The 16,214-nt window shown below is 41.9% G+C and overlaps 2 protein-coding genes across 2 annotated transcripts in view; one reads left to right on the top strand and one right to left on the bottom strand.

The window, feature by feature from the left end:
- Positions 1 to 302: 302 nt before the first annotated feature.
- On the bottom strand, positions 303 to 14,398 carry Mcm4 (minichromosome maintenance complex component 4). Its single transcript, XM_032899801.1, has 16 exons — positions 14,229 to 14,398; positions 13,713 to 13,874; positions 13,279 to 13,442; positions 13,085 to 13,186; positions 12,289 to 12,384; positions 12,108 to 12,203; positions 11,405 to 11,543; positions 9,073 to 9,293; positions 8,654 to 8,774; positions 6,073 to 6,332; positions 5,233 to 5,598; positions 4,511 to 4,638; positions 3,850 to 4,057; positions 2,139 to 2,367; positions 1,576 to 1,709; positions 303 to 970 (listed from the first exon to the last, which is right to left on the bottom strand). Exons 1-16 carry the CDS (start codon positions 14,296 to 14,298, stop codon positions 878 to 880), a joined length of 2,589 nt encoding a protein of 862 aa, XP_032755692.1. The 5' UTR covers positions 14,299 to 14,398; the 3' UTR covers positions 303 to 877.
- A 599-nt stretch (positions 14,399 to 14,997) lies between these two features.
- Positions 14,998 to 16,214, top strand: part of Prkdc (protein kinase, DNA-activated, catalytic subunit) — a 200,364-nt gene continuing 199,147 nt past the window's right edge. Inside the window, exon 1 of the mRNA XM_032899802.1 lies at positions 14,998 to 15,185. Within this exon, the coding sequence (XP_032755693.1) occupies positions 15,032 to 15,185 (154 nt within the window). The 5' untranslated portion in view covers positions 14,998 to 15,031. The remainder of the gene's footprint in view (positions 15,186 to 16,214) is intronic.

The following is a 16,214-nucleotide window of genomic DNA, read 5'->3' on the forward strand; positions in this document are numbered from 1 at the left end:
CATCATTTCCATACCAACATCTGAGTGCTATATAAACACTCATTTTTAGACCTATAAATACAACCTATGAGAATTCCAAGTCTACTTCTTATAATTCAAATGGTTTAGAGATTTATTGTGGTAATATTTACATGAAAGATTTAATGCTACAATGGCTTTGAAACTAATGATCTAAGGACCTAAAAAAATTAATGAAAATCATACCTTGACTTTTTTATAACCTATAAAGCACTATTATGATTTCAAGAATATAGTATTTAACAAAGTTCTTTTCTCGATGAGAAATAATGTTAAACTAAGTATTACTTTTCTATCATTTATTTAGGAAAATGTTTTACATATTAGGAAAAAACAGAAGGCAACTTGACCTAATAAATTTTCAAGCATACTTTTGTTCTAATAATAGGGGGAAAAATCTCTATAAAGAAAGTTAAGTCCAGGTGCTATAAAAATCCTTAGCCCTTCACATCACAATAAAGGATGTATCTCGGCCAATTTGTTACCTCCACGCACATAATTAGACATACAGCATGCGTGGTACTCTTAGCTCTATCCCCAGCCCTGCAGCACAACAAAGGTAAAGCCCCCAGATTAAAAAACAACAACAACAACAACAACAACAACAAAACCCTCCAAAACTGGGCTTAGGCTCTCTGCATTTAAACAGGTGAGAAGCAAGCTGCTTAAAAATTATGGCATATTGAAAATATAACCTCTCCTGTATATGCTGATATAATTTAAAATTTAAAGGTGAAAACATACATTTACTAATGAAACACATCCCTATAGAAAATGTTTATATAGTGGAATACTGCCTTTCAGACTCCATTTGCATCAGTAACAAGAGTGACTGACTCTAGTCCAAGGACCATGCAGCTCAGAGTAGGCGGACAGTCTTCCCAGTCACTGTTAGGAAATCATCATCAGCCAAAGCACGCAGGGCCTCTTCAAACATGTCCTTGGTAATTGCCTAAGAAATAAAAATGTCATAGATTGAGTCCTTACTGTTAGACACACACACTTTAATGTTAAGCTACCACTTAGAGTCTTTGTCTTTTTGGTAGCTGTAGACAATTTTGCTTAATTACATCATATGTGTGTGTATGTATGTATATCATATGATATATATATATATATATCATATGATTATATAATTTATTTTGTGTGCCTATGGAAATCAAAGGACAGTGTTCCAAAGTCAGTTATCCTCTTCCACCACACAGGTCCCAGAGATGGAGCTCAGCTCATCCAGTTTAGTGCTAGGTATCTTCTTTACCCACTGAGCCATCTTACCAATCCTGCTAGAAAGCATTTCTTATTCTATAAATTAGGATGGCAAACTGGCAAATATTTCTTTAAAGGACTAGGTGTCTGCTGTCCTTGCTAAGCTCTGCCTTAAGTAAAAAAGTGTTGCAAAAGGTCATGCAAATATTTTATTCCTAAAACGAATCTAAACTCCAAACAGGTATACTAACATTTTAATTATGTATTTCTTGATGATGTGTTTATGGAAGAGGCAATCTTGCTTACATTTATTACTTATACAATATATATAATACACATATAAATGCTTACTGTGTCAGATTGTCCCCGAATATCCTCAAATAGCTGTTGGTACTTTAAGGCTGGTGTTTTACCCTTAGATAAAATAAGTTTTCTCAATGCTTCAGCTAATTCTTCTTTCCGTTTACGAGAAGTGGCACTCATTCCTATTTCAAAAAGAAATCAACAAAAATGTTTCTGCCATGAGAAAGTGAAAAGTTAGATTTCCATAAATATTCCTTTAGTAGTATTGTCAAGAAAGGTAGAACAGCCAAATGCCAGAGCATATTCAATAATCTATCATTAGCTACTTGCCACTGAAAGCCTATATAAGCTGTTTAGCAAGTATAATCATACTTATTAGGAGATCAAATTTTTTGAGTTAGGGCCTTACTATGTTGTCTCAGCTTGCCTAGAATACCTTGCCCCAAATGACCTTCCTGCTTATCTACTGAAATGGATTTTAATAGATGCAAAATACCAGAGGAGACAGAATCTCTTAATCTTAAGTTTTTTGGTTTAAAGCAAGTAACAGACCTGTAGTAAGAATAGATATATCCACAATGCCAGTACGAGGGTCAGTGGCAGTGACAAACCTGTAGTAAGAATAGATATGTCCACAATGCCAGTGCGAGGGTCAGTGGCAGACTGCTTCAGAGCCTCCCGGTGAAGGCGTTTTGCCTCTTCCACATCGATTGCTTCAACTTTGTCTGAAAATCTTACTTTAGCATGGGCTTCTGCTAAGCGAATTAATGACTCTAGCTGTCGAGGGTAAGCAGAAACCATCCCCCGGCTACTCCCGATCTTTCTCATGTTTACATAAGCCTATTGAAGGTAGGAAAAAAAAAACCAAAAAAAACAAGTAAAACCATTAGCAACAAGAATCTCAAGCTTCAGAGAGGACATTGAACAGTTAGGGTTCTGTTAAGTAATTGAAAGCCCGTCTGCCTGCAGTGGAGGGTTACTGTAGGTAATTAAAATTGGATCTAGGCCTTGGACTTGGAACTCACCCATGCTGAAAAACAGAGGATTGTTACATCGACACATGGTGATATGAATGAAATGTCTGACAGATATCTTGTGAATACAAATAGGTATCAGAAGGTTGGCAACGTAACTCAGAAGAATGCACGTCTGGTCTCCATGAGAATAATCTGAAGTACCAAACACATAAATACATACATACATGACACACACCACCGCCGCCAACGCCAGCAGCAGCAGCAGCAAACACAAGCAAAGGAAACAGTGGCAGAGGAAAGGAATGCTTCAGAGGGCCTATAGGAAAAGGCCTGGTAAATGATAGCCAAAAGATCCACCCTGCAAGACTTGTAAGGTAACTGGATAATGTTTCAAAGAGCATTAAATCATTTTATATGTAGTTTCATCTATTTAATGATATGAATGGAAATTCACTACCATGTGTAACATTCACCTAGCCTATATATAGGATATAAGCCCATCAAGGCGCATGCCATAACATAATACTCAGCCCAAACAAGCCCTAGCCCATTCCTGCCCAGCTTACATTATAATACATGGGACTCTAAACATCTTTTTTTTTTTTCTTTTTCTTTTTTCGGAGCTGGGGACTGAACCCAGGGCCTTGCGCTTGCTAGGCAAGCGCTCTACCACTGAGCTAAATCCCCAACCCCGACTCTAAACATCTTAATGTTGAGGTCTGGTCTGTTGCTATTTAATTGTAATTTATAATTAAATATAATGTATATTATTGTAATGCTAAGTGTCAGCCCCCAAGACCTGGTTGCCCCAGAGAATCAGCAGGATAGCGTCTGCACTTAGACCCAAGTGGCACTGTGACCCTGTCCTCAAGTTATTTCTGACTGGTAAATAAAGATGTCAACAGCCATCTGATCAATAGCTGAGCAGAAGAGACAGAGGTGGGGTTTAGGGTTCTGGGCTTCCGATGTGGGGAGAACTACAATGAGGAGAGAAAGGTGAAGAGAGGAAGAAGCTGCCATGGGCTAAGCGAGTCATAAAATAATGGTCACATGGGTTGGCTAATTGGAGTTAAGAGCGGCCCAGAGGAAACACGGCAAATTATAATAGTGGGATTATTGGCTGAGAGATAGAATAGAATAGAGGATAGGGATAAGCCCAGCTCTTGTGCTGTTTAAGGCTTATTGTAAATATAAAAGTTGTGTGTCTTTTATCCAGGAATAGAAACCCTGGATAAGGATTAAAAATTTCTACAACTTCTTACTCGTTAAAACCAAGCAAAGTGAGGTTAAGAGAAACAGATAACTCATCCACAGTTACAAGCTTCTGTTTCCTAAGCCTAGTTACCTCAATGAGAGCCTGGCTGGCCTCCTCACTCAGCCGGGGCATGATGGTACTATGTGCATAGGCAATGTAGTCTTTCAGCACTGCCATGTCCAGGAACTCCTGCTCCACCTGCTCCTCACTTTGGTAGTACAACGAAACCAGGTGGTGGGCTAGGCGTCGGTCATACGCCTCATCTTGAGGGTCTAGCATGAGGAAAATGAGATCAAACCTGACAAGACAAGAGAAAAATACTGTCTTCCTAGTTGAGACACCAACATACCTACATATAGGACATAAGCTACCCCATCTCCAGCCGACCAATCCGTAGTTCTGCCTAGATAAGAGCAGAATAAAAAGTTCAAACTCTCCTCTAAGAAATGCTACTGTAATCCAGGACCAATTGGATATTGCATTTGGATAAAAACACCTTCAACTGTTTTGAGGACATAAGGAGGGTACTTCAGTAATAGAGCATTTGCTCGATCTCTAGCACCACAAGAAACAAAGCAAATTTAGTCAAATAATTAAGATACATAAACCCTGCCAAAAGGCCCAACCAACCAAACCCGAGCGTTTAACGTCAGTGAAGAGACTGTTAGCGTTACCTACTGCTTTCAACCTCCAGCTGTCAGTTCTAGGAATAAGCAAACAGAAGCATTTGTCATACAGAAATGTTTGGTACCTTGACAACAGTGTGTGTGGTAGTTGGATATTTTCAATGGTCGTTTTTTTAGGGTTCCACTGGGACTCAATAGGGTTTGCTGCTGCCAGGACAGAGGTTCGTGCATTGAGCTGACAGATGATCCCAGCCTATCAGAGGAAGGAGTGCAGTTAGGAGCTTTTTCCTGACTCCCCTAAGGAGGAAAACCACCTTCATCTGATCTCTGGCTAACCATTTGCTCTGCCGGCTCTCCAAGAGTCTCACTGACTTTAGTGGACAAAGATGGTGCCCTGCACTCAGACTCATGTCTAGGACTGAACTTAGACATATTCACTCTGCAGTCACATTTTTAGTTAAAATTACATTTTATGTGCTGGGTGTTTTGCCTGAATGCAAGTTTGTGCATTACATGTGTGCTTAGTAATCCTGGAGTTCAGAAGAGGACACTGGATCCTTTGGAACTGCAGTTACAAAAGACAGATGGTGGTGAGCCGCATGTGGGTGGGTGCTAGGAATCAGTATCAGGTTTTCTGGCCAAGCAGATACTGCTCTCAAACATTGGGCCATCCCTCCGGCTACATTTTTCAAATCAAAAAACAAACTGGTAGTAACTTTAACACAAACTCAAGTTTGTTAAGTACTACATATTAGTGAGTAAAAGCAACTAATGTAAGAAGTTTTAATATAGAGCTTTAACTGCAAACTATTGTGAGCTTGCAGTCATAGTGGACATCAGCACTCACCTTTGCAATGGACAGAGTCTGCTGTTCCATGACCTCATGCAGCACGGACCTTGTGCTTTCATTCATTTTGTCAAACTCATCGATGCAACATATGCCATTGTCACTCAGTACAAGGGCACCTGTCTGGAGGACAAGCTGCCTGGTCTCAGGGTCTTTCATCACATAGGCTGTGAGGCCAACTGCACTGGAGCCTTTTCCAGACGTGTACTGGCCTCTGGGAACCAGGTTGTAAACATACTGTAGCAGCTGGGACTTGCTGGTGCCAGGGTCACCACACAGAAGGATGTTAATCTCAGCACGGAATTTACCCCTTCCAGTGTGACTGAAATCCTTCCTTGTTCCACCAAAGAGTTGAAGTAGGATTCCCTAAAAAAACAAATACATCTAAACATTCATTTGTTGTACAGTGTATGCTTAGCATACGTTTTAGAGGTTCTTTTCTATTTTATAAGTTCACAGTATTACCAAATCATCTAAGAGTACTCAGGCCATTCTAAGTATTCCTAACCTAAGTAGACATTATCCTAAAACTTGACCAGCATGAATCCCTGATCCCACATAACCTAGGTTTAGGAACATGAATGTGCACAGCAGAGATGGGTCTATAAACAACAAAATAGTAACACTCAAAACATGAATATGCACAGCACGAATAAGTGTGTACACCCCTCCTCCCCCCAAAATTAACACTCAACTATCCACAAGGCAGGAGTCAGTGCCTTGCTATGTTACAGAGCAAACAGTTCCAACCTCTGGAAGACAATAACAGAGGCAAACGGACCTTTAGTTACGTAATTCTAAATAACTGTGAATCTCAATACCAAGCTAAAACATTGTTACCTTTTTTATATCTTCATGTTCATAAATGCTGGGAGCCAAGGCTGAAGCAAGCCGCTCATAAATATCTGGCTTCCTGGAAAGTTCCTTAAGCAATTTCACACGTTTCTCTGAAAAAAGTTTCTGTTCTGCTTCTTCATCAAGGCCATGCAGACGTTTTGCATCCGTTTTCCGATAATGGATGACATCAATGTGGGTTTTATAGACAGACTTCACGTTGCTCACTCTTGGATTAACTCGAATAGGTACTGCTCGATATATGCCTAAGAACATAGAGAGGAGACACAACTACCTTTCCACTTCTCCTCTGTAAGCTCAGTGGTCAGCAGAGGCAATGTGCAGTACCTAGGGGCTCCATCTCACTTGAGCACCCACTACCTTAGTCTTCCAGGCTAAGGCTTCCATTCAGAAGTCAGACACGCAAGAAATGGCCAAGGTGGGGAAGAAACAGGTTTTTAAGAACAGATCCAAAATCATATTTGTAATCACCTGTGTTATATGAGCTTAGGGAATTATCTGCATAACTATTCAGTACACAATTGTAGGTGCAAAATGAATAACAAAAAGGCTGTGTCATGACAGTATTTAATATAGTAATGTCATTTCCTTAAGCTAAAAGTAAAAAGAATTTACTTAGTAGTTGGCTGAACAAAATGCTAAAGCCCATACCAAAAACTTGGAAGCAAAAACCCTAAAAACCCAAATCTTTAGTGTAGGGAGCGGCTAAAGATGGCGCCGACATCTGGTGGTCGTTTGTGGTAAACACCTACAGCGCATGTGTTGGCATACCCCCAGCACCTACAAGGCCAGGGTGATATTCATGCTAAATAGGTTATTTCATACTCCACCAATCCCCAGTGGACAAATTTACAGCCACAGTCTGTTTTGTATATAAGGCAAGTGCCTTTGTTCCTCGGGGTCCCTGTATCATCAATAAGGTGTTCCTGCAATAAAGGCTGATTAAGAAGGATCCAACGGTGTTGCGTCTTCCTTGCCGGTCGAGGTGGGCGCGACACTTTAGAAAGCAATTTTACGAATAGCAAGACAGACTACTTAAAGGTGAAGGGAAAATGACAATTTAGGACTAATACTAGAGAAAGGATATTTTCTGCATATCTTCTCATGAACCTAATTAAGGGTTGGAGATATAGTTCACAGCAGAACATTTGCTTAATATATGCAAAGCCTTGGGCTTGACCCCTGGCACTGCATGCCACCATCACCCCAAAGAAGGTAATTCAGAGAAATTAAGTGGTAAATAATACTTTAACCACTCTAAATGTATACAATCTCTAAGGAAGGTTTTATTAAACTGGTATATCTGATGCTCTTCTTTGGGTTTCAAACTAGCTTTGAACTTCACAATAATTTTATTTCCTGTTTCTTAAAAAAATAAAATCTTTAATTTATTATTAGTGTATAAGACGCTTGTGTGTTTGCACACATGTGCCAGGGTGTGGTGTGTGGAGGTGAGTGGATACCTTTTGGGAACTGGTTCTCTCCTTCCATCATGTAGGACTAAGGGAAGGAACTCAGGTCATCAGAATTGCATGGCATGTACCTTGATCCCCTGGACCATTTCTCTACCTTTTGAGGACTAAGCCTGATCACCTCATCCTTATAGCACAGATCATGATCCTTTAACAAAACAATGCAATTCTCATTAAAAATAGATGCTTCAGCAGGTAAAGCCTGAATCAATTGCCACCAAGCCTGAATCAATCCTCAGGTCCCAATGTGGAAGAACAAGAAGACTTCTATAAGTTAATTCCCTGTTTTTTCACCCCAATATACAAAATTTCAAAAAAAAAACAACCCAGCACTTATGTAACAATTACACTTTACTCACGGAGGAATGTGAACTAGATTATTAATGACATTTTGAACACTCTGGTTTGTTCCTGTAGGTGATAAGAGCACTGGAGGGAAAAAAAAGGGCAAGGGGTGAGGGTAAAATTGGATTGTAGGGCTCTCTTATGTTGGGGAAGAAATCCCGACTCACTGGGTAGTTGGGTCAGTGAGCCCCAGACTCAGAAGTCAGGGATCCTTGGATTCAAATCCCCATGAAGAACAATGTTGTCACTCAACCCATCACCCTTGATCGAGTACCCACAACATTCCTCCAAAATGTAGAAAGTCTGCCACATGCAAATAGCATTGAAGACAGGACACTTTTTGCATGAAGAGACAGCATTTAGAATCTAGAAACACAAATTATGCAGCAATGAATTGCAAGTCAAAAAGTCAGCAATAGCTTTGTTATATGTAAAGTGTTCTGTCCTACTCTACTCTATAAGTAATGTTAACCCTTACCTGTACACGTAGGAAATAGTAGAAAAGCATGCATTTATGAACCCCAGTTGGCTTTCTGTCCTTGAGTTACTAAATAAATGCTCCCTAAAGCTGCTCCTGTGACATCAACATTACCAATCTGAGACATATGCAAAGTTCTGAGAGATAGATCTACATGGCAAGGACCCACCAGGACCCTGATTTTAAAACCTGCATCTGAGAACTTAAAGGGTTAAACAGTAGTAAACCACAGCATAACTTTTGCCTTTTTGTTACAAATCTACATTCTTACCTGTGACATTCACTCTGTCCCCTGGCTGAACCTTGTCTACAAGATCGTTGTGGGCAAAAAGGACAACAGTGTGAGGTGTCTGCCCAGCAGGCATATCTTCAGGAGACTCTTGAAGCTTGATCTGAAGAAGAGTAAAGAGAAAAATTCGAGAAACAAACAAAAAACCATGGAAAATAATTACAGGTCTTTGTACAGTGCTTATACGATGTTTGAGACATAGTATAGCAATACTAAAGCCTCAGTGTTCTCTAAATTCAAGTCATTAATAAAACCAACAAAAATGGAAAGAGCAGAGTTCTACCAAGGAAGGTTGAGGGTGAACCGACAAACTAAATTTGGCTGAGGATTTAGAGAGAGGCAGGACACAGGTAGCAGTGTGTGTTGGAGAACCTCATCGTGGGTGCAGAGGGGCCACGTACCATCTGCTTGTCAGAGAACAGTGAACGGTTGTGGATCAGTGCCATACTGTGGGTAGTGTGGCAGTGCACGCAAGTGCAGGGCTCAGCAATTCGGCCTCGGTCCATCTCTACCCGGGTGGTATGGGCACAGACTTGGCACTGGAAAAAGGCCTCCTGCATCTCGGGAATCAGCTGTGACGTTCTGATGACCATGCCACTGATGGTGATGAGCTGATCAATGTCTGTAAAAAAAGTTGGCTTGTCCACCAGCCGCTTCCCTCAGCCCACCCAGGCCTGGGTCTGCCACTAAAGCAGAATCTCAACTCAAGTAGAAGTATAGATGACCAGAGATCCAGCATGCACCATCAGCAGAATCAGCTGGTTAGTATCCTCAGAACTAGCCTAGGATGCTCTGCCTATGTCCAGCCTGCTTTCCTCTCAGCACCAGTATACTTCTGAACTTTTTATTTTATTCTCTTTCTCTTTCTGCTCCCCTTCCCTCTCTCAGTATATGAGCACATGCATGCCACAGTGCAAGTGTGGAGATCAGAAGACAATTTATGGAAGTCAGCTCTCTTGTACTATGTGAGTGCTAGGAATCTAACTCATGTGGTCAGTTTCAGCATCTTTACCCATTAAGCCATCTTGTTGGCTAACTGCTGGCCCCCGTCTGGCCCTTTGTTCCTTAGGTGTACTGCTTAGAAGACATCAACAGGTGAGAAGTTTGATGTGTAGGTATATTGTCTCCCAGCCTTTCATCTCATCCACAAAACCACCTGGAAGACCTGAAATCTCAGGTAAAAATCTTGGGCTGAAAATGCTTGTGGTATGGAGAGGGTCTGCTTATAATTTCAACAGCAGAATTTTTAGGGCTTGCTGGGCAGCCAGACAGTCTAGTCTAGTTGCTGAGTGAAAAACCCTGTCATTAACAATCAAAAAAGCTGGATAGCAATTGAGAAATGATACCCTACATTTCCTCTGTCTTGCACAGCATGTCCTAGTACACAAGAACAGTCTGGACAACATGGACAAAGCATTCATGACCCTGAGGATACTCTGAGCCTCCTTTTCTGTCACCTACCAAATGAAGCAAGGACATAGCTGAGGACATCATAAATAGACACATCTATTTTTATAGTTAGTGCCTACGAGAAAAAAAGCACTTTGCCTCTCAGTAACACTATCTATAAAACAAGCTTCTTTTATGCTCTTGCTTTCCATTTCTACTCTTGCTTTTATGCCTCTCCTCTAGTTACTCCTTCCTTAACACCTCTGCTGGACTCAAAGGCCCTCCTGTCCCACCAGTACACAGTGCTCCTCACAGGCCTTTAAATACATTTCATCCATTTTCTTGTTTGCCACTCTCGGCTAATCCTCCCCTCCTTCCCTTAAAATTTATATGCAATTTGCCAACTTCTGAAATTAGCTGATCATCCAGCCTTTCTTCTTTCCAAAAGTAAGATTTTTTAAAATAAAAGTATGATTTTACCTAGTAGCTATCTCCCTTACTATCTTTTTTTAAGGTACACACATGGATGAGTGATCTACACTAATTTACACTACGAACTTCACACATGGAAACACATAATTCTGACCTGTCCATGTTAAGATGCTAATGTCTCATAATTGAGCCACCATCAGAATCTAAATGAATTTATATGTCATGTGCTTCACTGAATTACACGAGTGGAAAATCTTCCTCTTCTAAAATTTCCCTACTTACTTTGAAATAAAACTTAAATTCTTTGTTGGGATTCTAAGCTTTCTAGAGCTAGCTTTTTGGGTCCCAAACCCTGTCTCACAAATCCTTGCCTCAGCCAGCCACAGATGCAAACAGCATTTTCTATTTTATCCTTGCTTTCTGTTATCTAAAAGAAATTCTATCACATCCACTTTTCAAACTCTATTATCTTTCACAACCAACTTTTCCTTTATAGGTTCAGGACTTTGTCTATTCCCTAAGGCATAAACAGACACTTATCTTCTGCTCCTGCTTTCTTTACCCCCCAAGCTAGAATTCTTTCTTAAGTTTAAGGAGAGCTCAGATCATCAGGTTTGCTCAGCAACTGCTTTTCTAGCTGAGCTGCCTTGCTGGCTTTTAGTATTTTTCTTCAGTGACTAAAAAAGTGCACCTACGAGCTAGGGATTTATTGTATTTGGATAAATTAATTTTACAGTTAATGAATTGTTAAGTCATTTCTATCAGGTATTCCAGTTAAGTTAAAAAAATGCATACTAAGTTGATAAAAGTATACAGAAGAAATCTTTTCAACTTCTAATCTAATGCTATCGTTACCCACTACACAATCCTCGAGATCTCTTTCTACATAAGGCATTTCTCTAAATATATTACCTTCTGGATTCAAGTTTCTCATACTCTTTGTCTTTAATGCATTAAAAGGTCTGACTTGAATCTGATGTTCTAAGATGGAGTCAGGGTAACGGTCAAAGAAGATCTCATTGACAGCCATGTCAAAGGTTGGTATAACCTCCTGTAAAAACAAACAGCAAGAGGTAGGGGACGAAGAGATGACTCAGAGTTGAGAGCATTTGTTGCTCTGCTAGGCAACAGGATTCAGGTCTCAGCACTTTGATCAGGTGGCTCGTAAGCACCTTTAACTCCAACTCCTCTTTTGAGCTCCACAGAATCAGGAGTTCAAGGTTCTCTTCAACTACAAAACTACTTCTGAACATTCCCCTGCCTCACAGGCTTCCAATTAACACCCCCTCCCATAAAACCCAAGAAACCACTAGTAAGGTTCATTTTTTTTTTCTCTTTTTTTTCCGGAGCTGGGGACCGAACCCAGGGCCTTGCGCTCTAGCAAGTGCTCTACCATTGAGCTAAATCCCCAACCTGAGGTTCATTATTTTTAAGAAGCATTACCAGTTAGTAAATATAAAAAAAGTACTCCTCATATTAATTGTAGAAAAACAGTCTGCTTTAAGAAATAGTCAACCTTTGCAAGTATCCTTTTTACCAAAATATAATTCTGCTTGCTAGGAACATTCTTGGTAAACATTTACGTTAATCAGGAAGCTCAAAGTCAAATTCTTACCTGTGGGTAGGAGATGAGCTGTCTATACAAGTTTTTGCCAAATGATTTTATGTGTTCACAGTTCACATTTAAAAATGGCTCTCCTGTAATATTAATCTGTAAGATACACGTACAAGTCATATTTTACTAACCATATTATCTCAAAATATAAAACTTTCACTTGTAAATCGTATTTGATTACCTCTCCAAGTCGTTGCATGTACAAAGGTTGTGTAATATCTATGCCAACATTTTCTTCTTCTTTGGCCAGAGGATCAGTAAAACATTGAAGGAATCTCTTGATGTAGAGAAACAATATTACGTTTTAATGAGTGTAAGAATATGTAGCTATTATAAGAGAGAGAGAGAAAGAGAGAGAGAGAGAGAAACCAGCAAAAGGGTACGTAACTAAGGATACCACCTCAGTTTGATCTCCAGAACCCACATGGTGGAAAGAACCAGCCTCTACAAACAGGCCTGAAACCTCACATAAAAGCTGTTCATGGCATGCTTCCCCCACCCCAGCAATAAATACATGAAAAAAATTGAGTATATAGCTATCTGTAAAAAAAAAAAAATAATAATAATAATAATTTCTCCTTTTTGGGTTTGAGACAGGGATCTCACTAAAAAGCCCAAGCTGGCCTTGAACTTTCAGTAATCCTCTGCCTGAGTGCTCAAGAGATTAAGAGTTTACTACCTAGCTGATCATGGTGGCATGCACCTTTAAGAAGGCACAGGCATGAGCGAATTTCAGGCTAGCCTGGTTACAGATGCAGCTCCAGAACAGCCAGGGATAGGTACATAGAGAAACCATCTTGAAATACCAAGAACTAAGAAGAAAACAAAGTATATCAGCACGTTGTGCATGGCATAGACTCCTTTTGAGGAGTAAATTCTAACCCACTGACAACCTGCTGTGACACGTTATGGCTGTTTACACATAAGTTATACCTTCTCCCAAAGTCTGCACTGAGTTTTAGTGCACATAAGAGTACCTGAAAACTTTCTTTGCATGTCGCCACATTCACGTCTGTTCCCCAAATCACAAGCTTTTGGCCTAGAGACTGTTCACTCGCTACTGTGTCTTCTGCTGCTGCCTATAGAGAAAGATAGGATAGAACCATGTTAATAGAATGACGTACTTTACACTCCCAAGATAAGGTCACCAGATATCTGCTTTTGTACTCACTCCATCAGACTGCAGATCCACCTGCAAACCCTTTCGTGCTGAGCCCAGGTCTGGCCTCTGCCTCATGGGTGTGCCTCTCACCCCACTTCTTGGGGTTCCTTCCACTCGAGAGCTGGGAGTGCCATATGTCAATGGCGAACTAACATCAAATTCCAAAGGAATAGCTATAAAAACAACATATTACCATGAAATCCCCATAGCACATCAAATCCCAATTTCAGAATGCTGTTTGCCAATTTAGACAGAATACTTATTGAAAACTTTCATAGCCAAAATGTAGTTCTACTATAAAATATGCTTTCTTTGCTCACTAGGTCCTAACTAGGTCCAACTCTGCTTCCTTCCCAGGTGCTTCAGTGTACTCTATCAGCGTACACGAGAATGCTTAGGTATTATAGCAACTGTTAAAACAGCAAAACCGACAGCCAACCCACCTGAAGAATGCATCTGAGGAGGGCTGGAAAACAAGGCATTCTGTGCAGCTGGGCTCTGCAGGTCTGCTCCTGGTGAGGTGGGCATTGGCAGCAACTCTCCGGTGGAAGAATCTTCGCCCCTACGTCTCCGACTGGGAGATGATCGGCTTTCCTCACTTCGAACTTCCGTCGTACAAAACAAAACAGACTCTCAACGCTAATGCTCAGTCTCCCAGGAAGCGCCTCCGAGAGTAGTCTTATTACTTAAAAAACAATACCGCCCCCCAACACACCAATCCCAAAACACCCGAACTGGAACAGAGGGAAAAGGCATTTTTAACCAAGTGAACCGACCACACCAGACAGCCTGGAGATGAGCGCCCAGAATCATTTATATCTGGGTGGACGGAGGTTACTATATGCCCAAGGCCTGTCACCCACAGGATCAGGCTCGAAGGATTCAGAACATTCCACAGTGCTGCGGGAAGAGACAGGAGGCGGAAAGGGTGACAGATGGAAGGGGGGATGGGGACTCACGCGACTGGGTTGGGGTGACTCGTCCGCGTCGGCTGCTGCGGCGACTAGGGGTGGATGCCGGGGACGACATGGTGCTGTGGTAGCTGCGCGACTAGAGAAATCTGGCTCTCAGTTGTCCCGTTACGGGACCTCTCGTACTTCGGATCCGGGTTAGCTGCAAACACGCACACGAGGGTGATTCAGAGCTCCGCGCCCACCCAGGAGTGCGTTCCTGGCTCGCAGGTTGAAGCGATTCCCGCCAGCCGCTCTGTCGTCACAGCGCCCAGCAACTCCTGGCCAATCAGAGAGGCAAGGGCGCGTAGTTCCGCCTCCGGAAAGCGGCATTGCGCGCCCTGACGCCCTGTAGGTGTGCCCTGCGAGGAGGCTTCCAGCCAATCACAGAGGCAAAGGCGTGCAGCTCCGGCTGCGGAAGGCACCACTGCGAGCCGGCGGGGGAGTTCTTAATGGCTACGTAGGTGTAACAACCCCGATTCACTTTGCACTCCCCTCGCCTCGGGTGGGTCAGCCTGCCACGGGATTGCGCTTTGGCGGGAAACCCGCGGCGGGCCCAACCCCTTTTTCTGTGCGGCGTGTTTACATCTGAGCTGTCCCGAGTACAAGCACCAATCTGTGGTATCAGGCTTGGTCAGACTTGTTCTGTTCTTTTGTGATCCTATGTGCACAAGTTAAGCGCTACAGACCTGTAGGCTGGTGCACGCTTTCACCCCCTCCCGCGAGAGTTTAAGTGAGCGGTTCCCGCTGGGCCTTCAGGGGAGGCTTGGGAAGGGGACTGTGGTGCGCATGCGCTAAGCGGTTCCGGCGCTATGGCGGACCCGGGGGCCGGCTTGCGGTGCTGGCTACTACAGCTGCAGGAGTTCGTGTCCGCAGCAGACCGCTACAATGCTGCCGGGGCCAGTTACCAGCTGATCCGTGGCCTGGGGCAAGAGTGCGTGCTGAGCACTTGCTCTGCAGTGCAGGGTAAGGTCCCTCAGCGCTCGGCGTTTCCGTGCGTGTAGTCAACATCCCGTTGAAGTCTACGGAATCGGCTCTCTTCCTAGCATCTGAGGAAGATGTTTGAAAACAGGTGTTGGAAAATGACCCCCAAATTTGGTAGTCATTTTTATCCAAAGTTGGATGACAGTACAAGAGGAAAGTATTTTCTTTCATCGTAAACTCGGTTGAACTCAATAGGACCTTTACAAAATCATTTATTCGTTGCACCACGTTTTTCAGAATAATTGCAAAAGTTAATGAAAGTTATGCAGGTTTTTTGACTTTTATTTTTTGAGTTAGGTATTTCCTATATAGCCCAGCCTAGTCTGGAATTTACTGTAGAATGAGCTTTCAAATGCCGGGGTAATAGATGTGAGGTACCACACGTGCCTTGTTTTTTTTTTTTTAACCATTTAGTAATGCCGGCATGGTAACATGATTTTCTTGTGGGAAATGTCTCATTTCAGCCTTAAAAAATATTTTCTTTTGAACTAGCCTAGACTGTTCTCCAACTTCTGATCTTCCCACCTTTTGAACTCTTCTTAACCCCCAAAGGGATATATATATATATATATATATATATATATATATATATTAATTCTCTCTCTCTCCCTCCCCTTCCCTCATCCCCCTCTTTCTTTCTGTCTCTCTTTCTTTGCCCCTCTTTCTGCCTCTTTGTCTCTGTCTCTGTCTACCTTTGTCTCTCTCTGTCTGGGTGTGAGTGGGTATGTGCAAGACAAGGTAGAGCTGGAGTTACAGACATCTGATGTATGTGCTGGGAACTGAACTCCTGTTCTCTGGAAGAGTAGAATTTGGTTTTAACCACTGGTCCAAGATAATGTTTTTAAGTTTACACGTGAGGGCTAGTGGTAGAGTATTTTCTGGTAAGCATATGGCATGGGTTCAATCAACCCCAGTACTACCACGGAAAATGAAAATAATCATCTGATCATTTTGTGGGTAAAAATGATTCCTTTCTTAAACACATATGCAGACTTTTTTTTTTTTTTTTTA

The sequence above is a fragment of the Rattus rattus genome, chromosome 4, assembly GCF_011064425.1.
Source record: "Rattus rattus isolate New Zealand chromosome 4, Rrattus_CSIRO_v1, whole genome shotgun sequence".
Classification (NCBI taxonomy): domain Eukaryota; kingdom Metazoa; phylum Chordata; class Mammalia; order Rodentia; family Muridae; genus Rattus; species Rattus rattus.